General features: G+C 38.8%; 1 protein-coding gene across 4 annotated transcripts in view; it reads left to right on the top strand.

Moving 5' to 3' along the window:
- Positions 1-18,601, top strand: part of Acsl1 (acyl-CoA synthetase long chain family member 1) — an 81,201-nt gene extending 62,600 nt beyond the window's left edge. For 3 of the 4 annotated variants that reach the window (XM_004853008.4, XM_004853009.4, XM_087217089.1), the window contains exons 8-21: positions 2,755-2,787; positions 3,019-3,070; positions 3,578-3,651; positions 6,234-6,311; positions 8,212-8,346; positions 9,711-9,845; positions 10,653-10,748; positions 11,673-11,745; positions 13,326-13,414; positions 14,043-14,159; positions 14,989-15,132; positions 16,187-16,288; positions 16,401-16,472; positions 16,957-18,601. In XM_004853008.4, coding sequence (XP_004853065.2) covers positions 2,755-2,787; positions 3,019-3,070; positions 3,578-3,651; positions 6,234-6,311; positions 8,212-8,346; positions 9,711-9,845; positions 10,653-10,748; positions 11,673-11,745; positions 13,326-13,414; positions 14,043-14,159; positions 14,989-15,132; positions 16,187-16,288; positions 16,401-16,472; positions 16,957-17,097 — 1,341 coding nt within the window. In that variant the 3' untranslated portion in view covers positions 17,098-18,601. Of the gene's footprint in view, positions 1-2,754; positions 2,788-3,018; positions 3,071-3,577; positions 3,652-6,233; positions 6,312-6,370; positions 6,449-8,211; positions 8,347-9,710; positions 9,846-10,652; positions 10,749-11,672; positions 11,746-13,325; positions 13,415-14,042; positions 14,160-14,988; positions 15,133-16,186; positions 16,289-16,400; positions 16,473-16,956 lie in introns of all 4 variants that reach the window. The other variant, XM_021264995.2, reaches the window with a different exon arrangement.
- The last annotated feature ends 1,137 nt before the right edge of the window (positions 18,602-19,738 follow it).

Below are 19,738 nucleotides of genomic sequence, written 5' to 3'. Positions count from 1 at the left end.
TACTACTCAGCCATCAAAAATTAGAAATTAGAGACATTTATAGCTAAATGGATACACATTGAAGCGATGCTCTTAAGTGACATAAATAGGACACACGGGCAAATACCAAATAGTTTCTCTAGTGTGAGAAACTGAAAGTGTAAATAAGGACTGAAAGGTATAATAGATAATGTGAAATAGGAAGAAAAGGGGCAAAGGGGCAGGGGAAGTGGGAGGGAGAGGGGAAAGGAAGGAATGGAATTAATATGAGAAAATGAAAAAATGGAAACCAAGTCTTTGTAAATAGGGAGGGATGGAGGGGTTGAAGGGAGGGCAGGGGAATGGGGAAAAGTAAGAACCAAGATAGATTATGTAAACGTGCAAATTTCCAATGATGAATGTCATTATATTGTATACCTAAAATGTACCAATAAAATTAATTGAAAAACAATAGTTAAACACATACTCCATACTTTGCAATCATACCACACACACACACACCCAGTAGCATAGAACATGACTCCATACTCATTAATGGCTTTGCTTCCTTTTTAAATTGGGGTTTTAGCTAACTTTCCACTAGCATTTCCCCACTTTCTGTCATACTTTCTTTTTGTTTTTGCTTATAGTCCCCGTTCAAAATGATGTAATCTGTTTTACCCCTAACTTCCTTCCCTCTTGGAACCAAGCCCACCCCCACCCAAGATACACAACACAGAAGCTGTTTTTTCTTTTCTGGGGGTCTTTTTTGACTGCTGAATGATAAAGGAATAATTTTTACTTTAAAACATTTCTTAGATGAGTAAGTGATTAAAGATTATAATATAAAATTTCTATTAAAATCTTTTTTGTTGCCTTTTTTTTCTGAGACATTGTCTTGTTATTGCTGTGTAGCCCAGGCTGCCCCGGGCTGATCTGAAGTCAAGATCCACCTGCCTCAGCTGCCTGAGTGCTAGGGTCATAGACTTGTGCTACTGTGACCAGCTTATATTAAACCTTAACTTATACAGAATATTGTCTTAAACTTCCCTGCTTAGTGTGGTTTACACTTAGATTTTTAAATTTTTGTAAATAAAAGGTAGAATTTTTAAGGAGTGAATTTAACATTATTGTTGATCATAAGACCAAGTTTGTGTTAACATGTATTTTATGGGATCAAAAATAAAAGCAAGCACAAGGACCCAAGTTTGATCTCCTGTACTGCCCTCCCCTGCCAAAAAAAATAAATAAAAGCATAGGTATTTGGAATGTTTGCATTTCTTCAATCTTTTAATTATGAAAATTTTAAAACATACAAGAAATTGATAACATTATCCAACAGACAACTGTATTCCCATCACCAGTAGTCTATAGTTTAAAATTTAATGTATTTGCTTTATCACATATTAATGTCACTCTACCCATGTATTCATTCATCAGTTCATTTTATTTATTTTTATTTTTTGTATATTTTTAGTACATTACAGTCTTCATTACTCCAGACACTTCAGTATATTTATCACTAACTAGAATTCAGTTTTTATCCTTCACGTTTTAACCTGAAGATGGCAACATTTTTTTTTTGATAATTGCTGTATATTTTCTAAATGATGACAAGATAGATTTACAACTGTGAAACTTTCAGGGCAAATAGTACATTAATTTGAACAATATTTATTCTCCAAAATTAAAAGCTAAATTGTAGCTGTTGCTTTTCTTAACATCAATTTTTGAAGAATTGAAGATCTTCAGAAGTTAGGAAAGGATTTTGAACAGATGAGTAGAAATTTGGAACTAACAAAGATTATTTTGGAAAAAAAAAGTACAAAATTATCATTGCTTTAGTTCTTAGTTGATTTCTAATGGGACATCAGTATTCTTGTTTTTAATCAGTAGTCTGTCATATATGTAATTTAAAGTGTGATTAAGATTCAAAACTGTTTAAAATTGTTTGCTGGGCAAAGGTCACTGAGCCCTGAGCACACCCATCTATTTTAGATTTTCTAATAGACATGTTCACTCTATGTGCTCACTCAAGCTGTTCAATTTTAATTGGAAAAGAATATAAATAGCTCATTTTAAAAAATTAATGGACATGAAAGTGGCTTAATGCAGTAAACTGAACCATGTCTTTGGTTCTCCCTGGAAGCCTGTGTTGGGAACTGCTGCACCTCAGAAATGAATCTGTCATTCTGAACCTTATGCCCTTTCAGGAAGTGGTTTTATGTCTTCTGTTTGTGGGCTGTTTTACAATTGGAGGCTCCCAATCCTGTCTCCACTGTGCATGAGGAGTACAGATATTTGAACCTCACTAAAATGGCTAGCACTGAAATCTGTTCTTTCTCCCTAATGGAAGATGTCAGTTCCACAGAGCTGGGTAGTCAGGTAGTGTGCTCTGCTCTGACTTGGGGAAGCCACAGAGAAGCTGCAGTTCCTTGGTTATGGCTAAAAGTAGGACTTTGTTAAAGACTATAATAAGAAATGGGAGAGGGGAGCAGACTTTGATTGCTGACTTTTGAATAAGTCTTATTTCAAAGGCCAGTCTTGATTCCATATGTGTAGTTTTATAGACGAGAAGAGAACTGGAAAATGGCTTCCTAGAACAGTAGGTAAATATCTTGATTCTGCTTAATTAAAATTGCTATAGTTCATTTAATTTGAAAACTGCTTTCTTTGAGCCAGCCATGAATGAACCCTATAGTAAAGACAGCTTTAAGTGACTTGATGTGACCTTACTCTTTACATTTAGAAAATGTTTTCACTTAAGTTTTTTTTTTTTCCTCTCTTCTAATTAAGGCCCTTGGAAGAGCCAACAGAAAGAAGCCCAAGGTAAGTATTCCGTGTTAGACCCTGTCATAACTCTCTGTGTAGTTTTTATTATCTACTTATGTTGGAGACTGCTAGAGACTTGGGGTGTTACCTTAGGGCAGGGATGGCAAACCTTTTAGAGCTTTCAATGATAACTGCTGGCTGAGTTATGTGTGTCATAGGTTTGTCACCTCTGCAGGGTTTATAGTTTTCTATTCTGATATATAACCATTTTTAAAAAATCTTCTTCAGCCTCCAGCACCTGATGATCTTGCAATAATTTGTTTCACAAGTGGAACTACAGGTAAATTTTGAGTTGGAATTGCTTCCAAGTAATATCTGAAAGACTATAGACACTATCTTCTTTTTTTTTAATAAGACTTGTTAGCTAATTATAAGGGAATGAAAGAAAGCAGGAGAGACCGAAGTGGTTCAGTGCTGTCTTCTTGTTACTCCATAAGGCATTCTCAGAATCTGAGAGTACCATGCATTTGCTAGAACATTTATCCACGGTGACCTTAGATTCACCCAGCTTCCTAGGGTAAACTATGTGCTTGTCTGTATTGCAGAGATAAAATTCTTGATTTTTCTTCTCTTACTGATACACATATCCTGTAAAATTTGCCCATCTTAATAAAGATTGTTTAACATAATGTTTCATTGAAAGGATTGCTGGTTGCTCAGGAATGTAATGTTACTAAACATCTGGCACTCCATGCATGGGTGTATCTAACAATAGAGGCACTTAAGCCCCTAATTCTTGGATGGAGTGTCTTTGTTTAATGTGTTCTGCTTCCTATGTGCTCTGCAGGCAACCCCAAAGGAGCAATGATCACCCACCAAAATGTAGTGTGTGATTGTTCAGCTTTTGTGAAAGTGACAGAGGTAAATATTATCATCTTTCTTCACATACGCTGGTTGGCATTAGGCCTTAAGAGTGAAAGTGGTAAAGTTAGGTCCACATTATGTATAAAGCACTGTCTGAAATGTGGACAACGTCTGAACTTGAGTGCTGCTCAGCCGAAGGTCAGAAGGTTTTCTTTGTGGAGCTAGTCTCCATGTCTTGTTTATGACCATTAAGATGAATTGACAGTTATAATTTACTACAGGTTTTATATAGTGAAATCATTTGTGTAATGCTCTGTAAATATTACCAGGAAAGAACAAAGAGATGACTCTCTCTGCTTTTTCCAGAGTTGAGAAAAGTTTCTTTAAGTTGGCAATTAAGAGCTGAAAGCTGATGAAGGTTTTTGAGTTATCATTATTTATTATGGATAATGCTAGTCCCATAGTATGAGAAAGGTCAAAGCCTCAAACTTAATTAATTTCCTATAAAGTTTACCATCCTCAGGTCTTACTGTGGCCAAGTTGCCATAATAAAATACCACAAACTGATGGTGTAAACAACAGACGTTTGTGTCCACACAGTTCTGGAGGTCCAGGGTCAACTGCCAGCAAATTTGTTTCCTGGTGAGAGCTCTCTTCCTGGCTTGCAGGTGGCAGCCTTCTCGCAGGGTTCTCACATGACCTCTCCTCTGTGCCTGCTTGGAGAGAGTGAGCTCTGGTGTCTCTTCCTTCTCTGAGTCACCAGCCCTATGGGAGCAGGGCCTACCCACAAATGCAGTCCCACCTCCAAGTACATGGAGGGGAGGACTTCAGTGTAGGAATTTAGGATGGGGATCCAATACAGTTCTTAACACCAAGGAGGTATTTCAAAACCTGTCTTTATAAAGGTGCTTACAACACAATGCCACTCCTTCATGCTATTTAACATTTAACAGTTTGCTTTTGCAATCTCTTGGGAGTATTCTGTAGCTCTAGTTTTTGTGGCAGGAGCTTGTGCCTAATGGTTTTGGGGAGTGGATATGTTTGGTGGCTGCAGGTTGGTCTTTGGGTAATGTTGCCACTTAATTTTATTCCATACTCTTTCTTAATCCCAAATATCTTTCTAGGTTATGTTTGCTAAACAGAGTTCAATGTTTAGTACCTTTTGAAAGTAAAATTTTGATACTCTAACAGGTCTTCAAAGACAACTTTAAATTCATCGATGGTTTGTTGAAGAACATGATTATAGCATTACTTCAAATCACATGTACTATCAAGGGATATTCTTAACTTTGTAAAATAACCATGACAATGATCATTTTTAAAAATTAAATCAGGAAATTAAAAAGTATGAGGACTAGGAACATAGCTCATTGGTAGACAGCAGGCTTTGCATGCCTGAGCTCCTGGGTTCAATACCCGGAGCTGCAAAAAAAAAACAAACCCAAATTGTGCATATGGCTGAATCTGAGTACTCATTATGTAACAGTTTCATAGTAAGAAATACTAGTTGTCATGAGGTCATTCTTGAATGAAATTAAGCTAAAGTTATGGCATGCTCAACTTACATCCAGTGCTTCTGGGGCTGCTGAGTTTGCCCAGGCCTGGGGTTTTCACCTGTTGTCACTTTATTACTAAGTATGACCCAACTTTGGGGAGGCCATGGCTTGAAAGTGGACTCATCATCCTTTAGGTAATTTGTCAACACCTTCATTTCTTAGTGTGGCAGCAGCTGTTATTGGCAAGAATTGTGTTAACATGAACATTTCAGGCAAACCCTCACTGTGCCCTTAAGTAAGTCTGTTCTGAGGGAAACCAGATGCCCACACTTAATCTGCCTGATCAGAATTTTATAGCACAGAAAATCCCTTGGCATTGGATCTGAGGTTGCTTTAAACAAATTGGGATATTTTCATGGGGGAAAATAGAGCTTTAAAGTAAAAAGTGTTGATCAAACTCAGACATTGTAGGTACATTTATATAGTAAATTAAATGACCTTGGAAATCTTGTCTTCTCTTCCCTCCCTTCCCCTTTTGGTTGCAACATAGTGTGCTATCTTATGTTGGAGTGGATCTTGTGTTTCTTAAGGTGCAGATGAACTTGTGGGGTGGCACGTTTATTTAGTATTCTGAAATACTAAATAAACAGAGCACATAATCCCTTAACATTCCAATTTGGGTAAAATTACCCTTACAGGAAAAAAAAAGTCCTGAAGTGGGTGTATTCTGTCATTGAGAATGACCAATGGCCTCCACTCTATTTCCATAAAGCATTACCTTTCACTTTATTCTTTGGCAAGAGAAAGAATCATAAGCAAAAATGGTTTCTCACTGGGCCTGGTGGTACAATCCTAGAATGCCAGCTAGTTAAGAGGCTGGGCCAGGAGGGTCACAAATTTGAGGCCAGGCTGGAAACCTTAGACCCTGTCTCAAAATTTAAAAGGGCAAGGTGGTGGAGGGTTATAGCTCAGTGGTGGAGCACTTGCCTAGCATGCTCAGGACCTTGGGTTCAATCCCTAGTGCCTCAAAAAATAAATTAATTGAATAAAAAGTGGTGTTCAGGTACTATGTGCTCTAAAAGGAAGTGGGAAATTATAGGAAATCTTAATGCTTCTCTGTCTTGCTGGCGTCTTTGCTTTCAGAACGCAGTGAACCCTTGCCCAGATGACACTTTGATATCTTTCTTGCCTCTCGCCCACATGTTTGAGACAGTGGTAGAGGTAGGCATTTGGTTGTGTTTTCTTGACTTGTTTGTGTTCTAAGTTCTTGTATTTTACAGAAGGCACTTGTCTTCAATGCCACTGATACACACATTTCATTCTTACCACTTGCACACATGTATGAGCAACTACTGCAGGTAAGTGTGATGTTCACACTGTCATCCCCTCAGACAGTTCTTTGTTCTGCCTCATTTTAGAAATGGTACAAATTATTGGAAGGAGTATAAATTTTTTTCTGGGTCTAAACTGGATACCTGAACTTTAATCCCTCATTTGAAAATTAGAAGCTGGGCTGGGGATTTAGCTCAGTGGTTCCGGCGCCTGCCTCAAAAGCACAAGGTCCTGAGTTTGATCCCTGGTACCAAAAAACAAACAAAAAAAAACAAACAAAAAAAAGCTGGGCTAGGGATGTAGCTCAGTGGCTCCTTGCCTGCCTGGCAAGACCAAGGCCCTGAGTTCAACCCCCTGTACTGAGATAGATAGATAGATAGATATTAGAAACTTTTTGAATGATACTAATATGGACATGATTCCAGAAAGGTTAATGTAGAAGGAAGATTTTTATTCAGTCTGATAAATCTGGTGAGGCTTCTGTTCTGTAAGAAATCTGGTTTTTCCTTTTTTTTTTTTTTTTTTGTACTGGGGATCGTACTTGGGACCTTGTGCTTGCAAGGCAGGCGGTGGAACCACTGAGCTAAATTCCCAGGGCCTAGAAATCTGGCTTTGATTGTGCTTGTTCCTAGTGGGTGAGTTAGTTTAAGACTAGTTTTTTCTAAGAGCCCTTGGAAAAGTAAGATGATGTTTGGCTGATCTTTGCTTGGGCTCCCTGTACACAACTGTGCAACAGATTTAAAAACTAACCAAGAACCATCTTTTTTCTCTTGGAGATTTTGGATCTTATAGGAAAAACAGTGAGCACCCTCTCTTCATTTAGTGAATAATTATTGAGCACTACCTGTGTGCCAGGTGCTGTGTGCCTGGGACAATTAAATAATAGAGAGCTGACACTTCATTTATCTGCTGCCCTGTATCGTTTACTTACCCCTAAAAGACTGAAGATCACTAGACTCCATCTTCCATCCATGTTCTACTTGCTGCCCACCTCCAGATCTTAGGAGTTTATAAAGTGATCTCAGTTGAGTTGCCAGTGGACCAAATGCATATAGCTGTAACATTAGAGATGTGCTTGGGAGGCAGATCACACCAAACAAAAGGGTGCGCTTTTTCAGCAGTGAACCTTCATGTACCTGTCTAGTGGTTTCTGCTTTCAAGATGGAGACCATTTATGCTTCCGGTGCATCATTTTTTGAATCTCCTTTTTTAAACTTAAAATCGGCAGACTGTTTGTCAGGTTCACCTGGATTGTCAGTGTAGCTTGCACTAGGTAGGGAGAGCAATTGTGCAGTATATTGCAAGTGAACCACGGTGGTATTAGATATTGTGCTGTCTTGACTTCAGCGTTTTCAGTGTCTTTTCTGAAAATTCTGGTTAGATTCAAACAAAGGAGATGAGATTTTAATAAGATGGACTGGAGGAAAATATTGAAGTTTTATTTTGAGAATAAACTAGCCCTGAACTTTCTGGAAGGCTAAAAGTATTTAGAGTATGTAAAAACATGTAATTCATTCAACAGATGTTTATTATGAAGTTTAAAACCTCTCTGTTCATCATTAAAAATGATGTACCCCAATTTCATGCTAATTACTGTATATTCAGGATAATTAAGACAAATCCCGTATTTCTATGTTATTTGTAGAATGACCATAAATACAAAAACATTTTTAAAGAAGCTAGTTCTATGTGGAAGCTTTTAAGACTTCAAATCTGTGTGTTGTCTGTCTTCATGCTGACAGCCCCTGCTGCAGTGGTTAAAACGTGTTGTTTCTGCCCACCTCCGTAGTGTGTGATGCTGTGTCATGGAGCTAAAATAGGATTTTTCCAAGGAGATATCAGGCTGCTTATGGATGACCTGAAGGTGCTTCAACCTACTATCTTTCCTGTGGTTCCAAGACTGCTGAACCGGATGTTTGATCGTGTAAGTTCCAAGTGGTAAAGTATGGGGGACAGAACATTGGGCTCTGAATTAGAGGTTCAGGATTGGGCTCAACCAGGAACCATCTGTGTGACCACAGACAAACGTCTTCACAGAACTTCAGTTTGCTCTTCTGTAAAATTAGAATACACGTACTTCACAAAGTAAAGATTATAAGAGGAAACACATGAACACACAAACCATAAGGCACAGTACAGGTAGAAAATGGGAGGTGATTTTATTTGCAAAATAGTCTTTGATCCTCTAATTTCTCATCTGTAAAACAGACTGTGACCTCTCTTCCACTGTTGCCTATCTCATAAAGTTGCTAACTGGGTCACACAAAAATAACAACTGTTGAATGATTTTATTAATTCTAAAGCTCCATGTGCATATAAAATATTACTTAGCCACATGGAGAGAAGCAGCAAAGCTAAGGAATGGACTAAGAGGATGCTAGCCCTCTGTGGTGGCACCACACAGTATGGAGGTCATAGTGTGGACCACATAGTGGGTGGGGCAAGACCACTTCTGATTGGGCAGCGTTAAAACTCTTTACTTTGAAGCAAGGCTTCTGTAATCTCTGAGACTCTTCTTATTTTTTAATCGTTCTTTAAAAATAATTTTAAATATCTTTATTGAGATATAATTCCAATACCATACAGATCGCCTATTTAAAGTGTATAATTCAAATTTAATGTTTTCACAAATTCTGCAAGCATTACCACAATCAATTATAGAACATTTTCATCACCATCACCTCAAAAACGAAACCCTTTACCTACTCTGTAGTTATCATTGGCCACCCTCCTATCTTCCTCAACCCTTTGGCAACTACTGATCTGCTGTCTCAATTTAGAGGTTTCTGTATTCTACACTTCTGTATGCGTGGAGTCATGCAATATGTGTTACTTGTGACTGACTTCTTTCATTAGCTTGTTTTCATCCAGGTAGCATAAATCAGCACCTCCTTCCTTTTAATGGTGAAGTCATATTCCACTATCTTCCTCATTTTATTTAGCCATTAATTCATTGGTCATTTGGGCCATTCCCAGCTTTTGGTAATTATGACTAATGTTGCAACAAATGTTTGTGTACAACTTTCTGTGTGTACATATATTCTCATTTCTCCTTGGTATACACCTAGGCATGGAATTACTGGATCATAAGGTTACTCTGCACTTAACTGTTAGAGCAAATGCCAAATTATTTTTTCCAAAGCAGCTGTACCATTTTACTTCCCCACCAGCAGCAGTACACAGGCTTCCAGTTTCTCCACATCCTCACTAGCATTTGTTATGTCTGACTTTTTGGTTCTGGCACTGGTTTGGTGGGTATGAAAACCTTCTTATGTCTTGCTTCATTAGATTTTTGGACAAGCAAACACCATACTGAAGAGATGGCTGTTGGACTTTGCATCCAAGAGGAAAGAAGCAGAGCTTCGTAGTGGCATCATTAGAAACAACAGCGTGTGGGATAAACTTATCTTCCACAAAATACAGGTAACAGACCCACAGCTATTATTTCTCAGGTAAACTCACTTGGGTTTCAAGATTTCTATGAGGGCTGTTTTTTAAAAGAAAAATGAAGGTAAGGGAAAGAATGACATGATTTTATTAATTCTGGCACACATCTAAAATTTAAGGACAAAGCCATTCATTAAACCTTCTTAGTCTCCAAGGTATATCTGGATAGTCTTTTAGCCACCTATGGGAAGAGGATTCAGGATATTTTAGCTTTTCTAATTCTTCACTTTGTTTAGCTTTTCTGGAACAAGTATGCCACTCTCAAGTAAAATTGTAAACATGAGTTAAAGAACATGTAATAACATTATGTCCCCTCAAATGCCAAAATGGTGGTAGTTGCAACAGATCCACCCTACTCTTACTCTGATTCCCTAAAATACCTGTAGCAGAGGTGTTTGCTTATTTCTGTACCTGTGGAGAATGAATGAGTAGCTCTGGGTGGAAATGAACTCAAGTCACGTGTTCCTGTTATGAACACCTGTGAGTTCTCCGTCCTAAGTGTGAGTTCTGTCCCTTTCCACCCACAGAAGAGCCAGTAGATCATTAGATGGGGTTGATCGTTAGATACTGTTAGATTGACATGGGGTCCCAAGCTCGTGTCTTTGACTGAGGAGCCAACTGCCTTGTCAATATGTAACTCTCGGGCAGAGGATTTAGCTCAGTGGTTCTGGCGCCTGCCGCATAAGCACCAAGTCCCGAGTTCAATCCCCGGTACCAAAAAAACGAACAGCAACAACAAAAAAATATGTAACCCTCTTTTTCCTTCTCTCTCCACCATGCAAGTCAAGCCTGGGTGGAAAAGTCCGGTTGATGATCACAGGAGCTGCACCTGTATCTGCCACTGTGCTGACGTTCCTAAGAGCTGCCCTTGGCTGTCAGGTGAGGTACACTTCACATCATGAAATTATCTCAGACTTCATGGTACTAAGACTTCTTCTTTACCAAAAGTCATTTTGATTCTGTTTCAGGTTTTTTAAATTGAAAAATCAAAATTGTACATATTTATGGTATATAAAATGGTGTTTTTTGGTATGTGGATACACTGTAATGCCTCAATCAAGCTAATATATTACTTCACATACTTCTCATTTTGCATGTGGTAAGAATACTTAGAATCTATTCCCACAGAAGTTTTCAAATATACAAGACATTGTTATTAAATATAGTCACCACGTTGTACAGTATAGATCACTTGAACTTATTCCTCTTAACTGAAATTTCATGTTCTTTGACCAGTTCTCCCCACCCACAATTTATGTGTGTATGTTAGTGCTATTTTATTTTTTTGAAAGATACATCATTGCTAGGTTGCTTGGAAAAATAAGAATTTATATATTTTACCTTAGGCAGTGGAGATGTGTTTGTGTCCATCATTTGTGTAATTTTTCTAGGGTAAGGTACAAGCCATGCCTATGGACGCAGACATGTCGGTATGAGAATGTTATAAGCCTACCCACAAAACACGTTGAGAACCTGTTTTAAAGGGGACAGGGTATGGTGACAGATAAGACATGTGGGGTACACCATGAACTGACAAAGCTGGTGCACTCCCAGGTCAGTAGTAACCTATCACGTGGAAGTGTCCCTTGCTTATTCATAGGAAGTTGAAGAAAAAATGAACATGGATGAGGGCTGGTGTTTGGGAGTGAAGGTTTGGTTGCATGTTGAGCCACTGAATAAACTCAATCTACAGAAAATTTGCAAAAAGATTTCATAATCTGCACTAACTCAGGAGTTAGTGAAACTTAATTGTGCAAAAGCATGGCTGTCTGCCCTTAATAATGTCTCCTCTTGGTAACCCAGTTCTATGAAGGCTATGGACAAACAGAGTGCACTGCTGGCTGCTCCCTGAGTATACCTGGAGACTGGACAGCAGGTACGTTTGGTGGGACAGCCATTTCTGGGTCTGTCTTTTTGGAATTTGTTGATTGGAATGATTGAAATTGGGTTAATAACTGATTGGTTCATTAGCCAGTTTAAGCAAGTGTTATGTCCCAAATAATTAGGACTTGGAGTAAACACTCTTGTAATCCAGGGAGCTGGGTGGAAATTGCCCCCAGTGGCCAACTGTAATGGCATTTTGGGGATCTGACTATAATGCCAGGTGACAGTAGGGATTTGTCTGTGTCCTAAGGAGAACATGTGAGAGAGGGTTCCTTTTATACCAGAGTAAGACTGTCTAGCCCAAAAGAACTTGCAAGTAATTGGTTAGGGTCTCATCATTTGCTGATAATTTTAATGTAAAAATTGTCATTAAATTTATACTATGTGCTGTGCTAGATGTTAGGACTACAGATAGGAATAAACACAAGCCTCCTTGTTCAGAAGGAAAAAAAGGGAGGAAAAAACCCACAAGTAATTGCATACCTATGGCAGATAAGGTTGAATGATGTGTGCTTAAGATGGACAGTATGTGAGTGTGATCCCAGAATATCCCTGTGAAAAAGTGCAAGAGAAAAGTATAGATTGTTGCTTAAATAGCATATGAATATGGAGACAAATTTATACAGCATTATGGCTTTGGAGCCAGGATTCCAACCTGAGTCTGACTGCAAAACTTTTGTGCTTTCCTCTCTGCTATGTTGGTAGCATATTCAACCCTACAATAAGTAAACTTCCCTGACTTACCTAGTGTATTACTAGTGCCATGTAGTAACATAGATTTCAGAAGCTAGCACTATCTAATAACATAATTCTCATAGCTGACAGTCTGTGAGTCTTCTTCATGGTGTTTAATTTTAACCTCAGATTCCTTAAAAATCCAGAGAATTTAGAATAGTGATCTTCATATATTAAAATTATTAAAACATAGGAATAATTACTTGTGATTATCCTAAAGTGTATTTAATATTAGTTATTTCTGTTTTTGGAAAACACAACCCAATCCTAAAACCTTTTTGACAAGAGAGTTAAGTTGACTCTGGAAATAAGCACTGTCTTACCTTAATAAACTTAAATGTAAGACATCCATACTTTAGGAAATGAAGGCTGTATTGATCAGAACCAGGCAGTGGAGGGGTGGAGCAGAGAATAATCAAGGTTTGCCAGAGCTATGTGTGTTCTCTCAGAATAGGGACACCAAGAAGTCCGTATGTATGGGGGGTGGGGATAATAAGTGAGCTCAGTCTGATCCTAGAAACCAAGTAATAGTTTTAGAAAACATGCTTTCAGGTGTTTGCACTGTCCTTTAAACTCAGTGACTAAATTATTTATACTTCAGAAAATAATTTATAGCCTCAGACCTACAAAAGTTCCCAAAGACTTTTGAATGTTTTCATTTTGCTTCTAGGAAGAAACTATCTTAGACTATTTTACCAGAGAGACAATGGTTATAATTGCAGAAGCCAGAAGTTGATAGCAGCTGTTTTTACAAGGAGGTTTTTGTTACAAAAAAACTGTGGCCTGAGGATATTAGCCATCCCCTTAGGAATGATCATTCTCTCATTTAATATACAGGACATGTTGGTGCCCCAATGCCTTGCAGTTTCATAAAACTTGTTGATGTGGAAGAAATGAATTACATGGCTGCCAAGGGTGAGGGTGAGGTGAGTGAAACCTCATTAGTCATTGACTCAAGAGGCATTTCCTCGAATAACGTCCATTAAGAGTGGCTCCAACACCACTCAATACAGCTACTGAGCTTGACTGTACTGGTGATCATGGAGCCAAACAGGGTTCATTTGTGTTTAACTCTCAAGAGGCCTCAGGGAGGACGCTAATGCCTGCTTTCTGCCAGTCGTGTTGGGGATTTGAGCCTCAGAGCAGTTACAAAGGGTCCAGTGGCCTAGGTCCTTGGGGCCCGTCTCCTGCCAACTAATTGCCCTGGATGCCTATTAGTAAGCTGCTGTCTCCTGGACAGGAAGCCTAATTACTTAAAAGTGATTTCATACCATCTGGAGCTTTCTGCCAGTTTTGAGATAGAACCTAGGGCAAGCATTAACCGTACAATTTGACTGCAGCTAAGACAAGTATGAAAGAGAAGTGGGGCTTTGGAAGCACCTCTAAGATCTGATGGGGTCTTTGGTTACTTTCTCGGGATCCTGGAATTGAGGGCTTTTAGCTATAGATTGGCACATGCATCCAGACACTGAGACCCTAGTTTTCCTTGGAGGATCCCCAGTAAGTGATGTTAATAGATCCATTATTTTTCTTTTTCATTTTCTTTTTTAAAAGATATGTGTGAAAGGGCCAAATGTATTTAAGGGCTACTTGAAGGACCCAGCAAAAACAGCGGAAGCTTTGGATAAAGATGGCTGGTTACACACAGGAGACATTGGAAAATGGCTGCCAGTAAGTTGCTGACAGTTTTGTTCCACTGCAGGAGAGAATATAAACTGTTTACTACTCAGCTACTGTGTGGCAGGGATGCCCTAAATTTTCTCTTCCCCATTCTCCTTCTTGAATGGTACAGTTGACTGTTCTATTTCCTGCAAAGGCAGGTTTTACTCTTAGCATACTTGTTTTGACTTTAACTGAAGCAAATTTGTTTTGATGCTTAACATCAACTCCAGCTGCTGCTTCTCATTTGAAATCCAAGAGATTGTGGCTTTTTACAATATTGATGCTATTCTTTGATGTTGGGGCTAGCTGAGATTCCCAGTTAATCATGTGAGATGGCTGACCCTTCCTGAAGAGCCTGGAGCACCCTCCTTCCTCAGGACTGATAAAGGAATCTGAAATTCCACCTTTGTATTGTTTTTGAGATCTTACTTTGTGCAAGGCCAATCGAAGGATAAGTCTGTGCCCTCTTCTCACAGAACCTAACTCACTTGGTGAACCAGATATGTAGGGACCTCATTCAGTAGGAAGCTGAATAAGGTATGCTAAAATAAAGGAGCAAATGCTGCTAGTGGGCTGACAGGTCACTGGCGCCAAGTGGTGAAGCAGAGTGGCCGTGGGCCTGGAGTCCTGTTTCTGTCTCTGTACACAGCTGAATGGTTTTGAGCAAGTTACTAAATCTCTCTGTAAACCTTATTCTCTGTAAAAAGGGATAATGCCAGCCTTTGCAAGAGGTTATCAGCATCAAAGGATAATGTGTAACAAATACCTTGTACTGTGTTGTGACTGGGCACAAACCAGCCAGGCATCTGCTCACAGCCTCTTCCTCTCTGATCAACAGAATGGTACCTTGAAGATTATTGACAGGAAAAAGCACATATTTAAACTGGCACAAGGAGAATACATAGCACCTGAGAAGATTGAAAATATCTACCTGCGAAGTGAACCTGTGGCCCAGGTGTTTGTCCACGGAGAAAGCTTGCAGGTGTGTGCTTTCTAGGTTGAGAATATGATGCTGAGCATTGCCAGTGCCTTGTCCTCCAGGGGCTTAGGTATAATTGACAGTTTGAGGCAAACATTGACTTTCATGACTGACCTGTTAGACTGTCATCAATTCACCTTTGATTTTTGCTGCTTGGCATTTCTTTATAATTTCTATATTTTAATTTTAGAGTGGTATGGTTATACCAATGGTGGTTGGATAAAGATAGTGGGAGGTGAATAATATATGCTTCTAATTTAATTAGGAAAAATATTGATATATGGACTGTGAGAAACTTTAAAAATTTTAAACATATTAAACCTCGCTTATTTATGATATGCTCCTAAATATTTTTTGAGTAAATTACAGTTGTGAACTAAGACTACTCAGAGTTGAAAACCAAAACCAATATTGCAGTTAAGCACAAATTGGCCAAAATGTTGGATTGGTGGTAGCCAGGAAGCGAAGGGTTTCTGCTTTCCTGAAAGTAAATATTTTGACAAATGTTGACATTTTGAAAATTTTTTAAAAGAATATTTTCCTGTGAGAAAATGAACCCTGTCTTTTAAGATTACACTTATTTTTATTTGATCTAGAACCTTACCATGCTTTTTATTTTTGTGTAACTTTATTGTTTCTAAAGCATAAAGAAAGAGGGTACTAGAGAGATTTTTTTAAATGACTGTATAAATTTTCCTTCTGTTTTTTCTAAAGCACGTAGCTGATTCCTATCACTTTGCTTATTTGACCTTGTTTTGGTTGTATAAATACTTTTTTTAAACAAAAAAGTATACATAGAAGTAAATAAGAATTAGAATTTTGTTAGATTTTTAAAACTTTAATTGCAACATTCCTGATGTCAGCTGTACCCCAGAGCCAGGAATTCTTCGCCTGTACTCTGGGAACTTCTGGTGGGTGGAGGCAGGAGTATGTTCTCGAGAGAGGACCCATAACATTCATCAGACTCTCCAGGGGTCTGTAACCCAGAAAAATAAAGAACCTCTCCTTGAGAGCACTTGGCATAACTCACTATAATAACTTACTGTCTATGTTAAAGGCATTTCTCATAGCAATTGTGATACCAGATGCTGAGACCTTAGCTTCCTGGGCCAGAAAGAGAGGCTTTGAAGGATCCTTTGATGAGTTGTGCAGAAACAAGGTAGGGCTCTGAAGTGTCCAGTCCCTCCTCTGTCTTCACTTTGCATCAAGTGTACTTATGGCTATGGATGCACCTTCAACAGAGGAACCTCTTATTTTTCTTACCTTATTAGGATGTCAAAAAAGCTATCCTAGAAGATATGATAAGAATTGGCACGGATTCTGGTCTGAAATCATTTGAACAGGTACAGTTTTTATTGAAGTACACGAATTTCTGTAAAACAGATTTTTGACTTGAAGATGTTTTACAAGTAGATCATAGAAGAGGATGAGGTAACATAAGGAAATACATGAGGGGGCCGGGGATTTAGCTCAGTGGTTCTGCCACCTGCCTCACAAGTGGAAGGACCCGAGTTCGATCTCTGGTACCAAAAAAAAAGGAAAGAAAGAAATACATGAGGGATGAATAATGGAGTGGTTCAGCAGGGGAGGGTTTTTGGTTTAAGGGTGTGCTCCATCTTTTCCAAAGTCCAAGATACAACCTGAATTCTGTTCTAATGGTATACCTGTCCTTTGTTGAGAAAGCACAGCTTGGCTGAAGTGAAAGCATGTATTGGATACCTGGAAGGGTCTTCATCCCCTACAAGGGCTAACATGCTATTTAGACATTTTAGGCTGCACTGTCTTCTCCATCATCTCTCCTCCTCTAACAGCCTTGTTTGTTTGCAGGTCAGAGGCATTGCTCTACACCCTGAATTATTTTCTGTTGACAATGGCCTTCTGACCCCCACAATGAAGGCAAAAAGGCCAGAGCTACGGAACTATTTCAGGTCAAAGATAGATGAACTATATTCTACCATCAAGGTGTAACGTAGGAAGAAAGCTCAGAAGAGATGGCACACCTCCACAGTCCCTTCTTCTACTGATGGCCTTCATGTTGGGAATTTTGACTGCAGCAAGCATAGGGAAGGAAATGTCCATGTTTGGCTTGTCCATTCAGGGTCTTGTCATAGGATTGTTAGAGGAAATGGAACACTGCCTTACAGTCACCTCGTATCGCAGACCATATTCATGGTAATATACAATTTCCAAAACGAGCCTTAAAATTGTAAAGGGGAAACTATAAAAGTGCTAAGTTATTTGAGACTTCCTCACTAATAAGGTGGGTGTTAAAACTTCTGTCTCCCTGTTTTTCTAACCAAGGGGTTAGGACTCTACTGTTTCTGAGATGTCTGCTACTTGCTGCAAATTCTGCAGCTGACTGCTGCTCTGAAAAGTACAGTGCACTGGAGGGAAGCTGTTCCTTTAGAAACAAGAACTGTCCTAGCTGGAGAGTATCACAAGTCAACCAGAGATTTTTTTTTTAAAGTCCCTGCCACCTTCCTTTACCATCTCACATGCACTCACAAAATCCTTCCAATGTAAGAGTTCAAAAAAATCCCCTCCTGTTGTTCCTAATGGGGCATAAGGTTCCTAATAAACCAAAGGACTGGTCTACCTTGGAGCAATGCGGGTGCTGAGTCTCGGAATAATGGCCGCTCATCAGAGCGAATGGCTTCCCACCTCGCAGCGGGCTGCTCTCATACTCTCCTCCACACCTGGTTCTTCCCTCCATCCTTTCCAGGGGTTATGAAAAGAAACCTGCCTTAGACTCTGCAGTGAAGACAGCATCTCAAAAATTATCTGGATCAACCCTACTCAACTGTGATGCCTGAAGAGCTGTCCACTTGATCTTCGCTGAACCACTCACTGTTTGTATTGGCCAATGGACATTTAATGTAGTTTTCATATCAATTGATAATGTGGTGATTAACTTGCTTTTTTGACCCCAAAATAAACTCTCAGGCAAAGCATGTCTTCAAATATATTAAGGGAATAGTTATACTTGGGTAATTATTGAAATGGCAGGTAATAAGCAAACGTTCTTATAATACTACCTGATCTCTGTGAAATATATTTGAGAAGCCAAATTTCTGGGATGTAGAAATCTGGAAAAATCATTTCCTGGGATTAACTTCTTAAGGGATTTTTAAAAAGTTAATTTTGGAAATTAACAACCTTTTACTTGACTGCAAGTCTTTGCCACATTTGACTGAATTGAGCTGTCGTTTATACATTTAAGCCACTGTTGGATATGTGAGAGTACATGTGTTATACAAGCACAACAGGGTTTGCACTAAGAATTGTCATTGTAATAACACTATTTGGTAGCTTAACTTCATATATGTATTCTTAATTGCACAAAAAGTCAGTAATTTGTCACATTGGGGTTCTGAGTGTTTGCTTTAAGTGTTGCTATTTCTATGTTTTATAAACCAAAACAGAATTTCCAAAAACAATGAAGGAAACCAAAATAAATATTTCTGCATTTGGAGTGAGTGAAGTGTCTCTTTGAAGTTTTAACATTTAACAGCCCATGACACACACAAGCAAAGAACAAGAGGGCCCTCAGCCTCAAGTCCCTCCTGCTTGCTTGCTTCCCTTCCCAGTTGTTCTCGGATACTTCCAGGCACTGCCCCAGTTTCTCACCAGGTTGTCTGTGGCAACAGACCTAGTGTGTTGAGAAGAAATTCATGGTGTAAATAATAATGGATATTCCTGGAACTGGAACTACTTTATTGGAAATCTGCATTCCAGGAGACATTGTAATAGTGGCTCTGTGGTGGATTTAATTCTATATTTTAGTAATTTTCTTGCTGTAGAACTGTTATTTATTTATTTATCAGTGCCTATTTGTCATACATGTTGATCACATTCATCATAGGGAATTTGTACCTGTACTTAATTCTTCTTTCTTTCCCATTCCCCTCCTCTCTCTTCAACCCTTCTTCCTCTCCCCATTTGTACAAGCTTTGTTTCCATTTTTTCCTTCCATTATTTTTTCCCTTTTTTCTTCCTATTCTTCTCCATCTCCCCCCCCGCCCCCCCCCGTTCCTCTTCCCATTTATTTGGACATGTTCTTCCTACTTCCAAATGTTATGCTCCTTACCTACCCTTTGGATTTCTCACATAAGAGAAACAATGTGATATTTAAACTTGTATGTCAGATTTATTTCACTTGATTATGGTTTCAAGGTGAATGCATTTTCCTACAAATGATTCAAATTTATGGCAGAGTGGTACTCAATTGTGTATAAATACTACATTTTCTTTATCCGTTCATCTTTTGATGGGCATATAGGCTGTTTTCAAGATTTAGCTCTTATAAATTGTGCTGTTATAAACAGGAATATGGATATATCACTGTGGTATGATGCTTTAAACTCTTTTGGGAAGTTAGCTAGAAGGGGAACTGCTGGGTCAAATGGAACCTTTAGTTTTAGTTTTTTGAGGAATCTCCACACTTGATTTCCACAGTGGTGGCACCAGTCTACACTACCACCAGCAGTGGAGAAGGGTTCTTTTTCCTCCACAGCCTCACCAGCATTTGTTGTTGGTTGATTTCTTGATGATAGCCATTCTTTCTGGAGTGAGATGGAATCTCAGTGTGGTTTTAATTTGCATTTCTCTG

Source organism: Heterocephalus glaber, unplaced genomic scaffold (genome assembly GCF_053883595.1).
Source record: "Heterocephalus glaber isolate CG9 unplaced genomic scaffold, H.glaber_assembly_v1.0 deba00001461, whole genome shotgun sequence".
Lineage (NCBI taxonomy): Eukaryota > Metazoa > Chordata > Mammalia > Rodentia > Bathyergidae > Heterocephalus > Heterocephalus glaber.
Note: the sequence above shows the minus strand (reverse complement) of the source record. Positions and strands in the feature narration are given on the sequence as shown.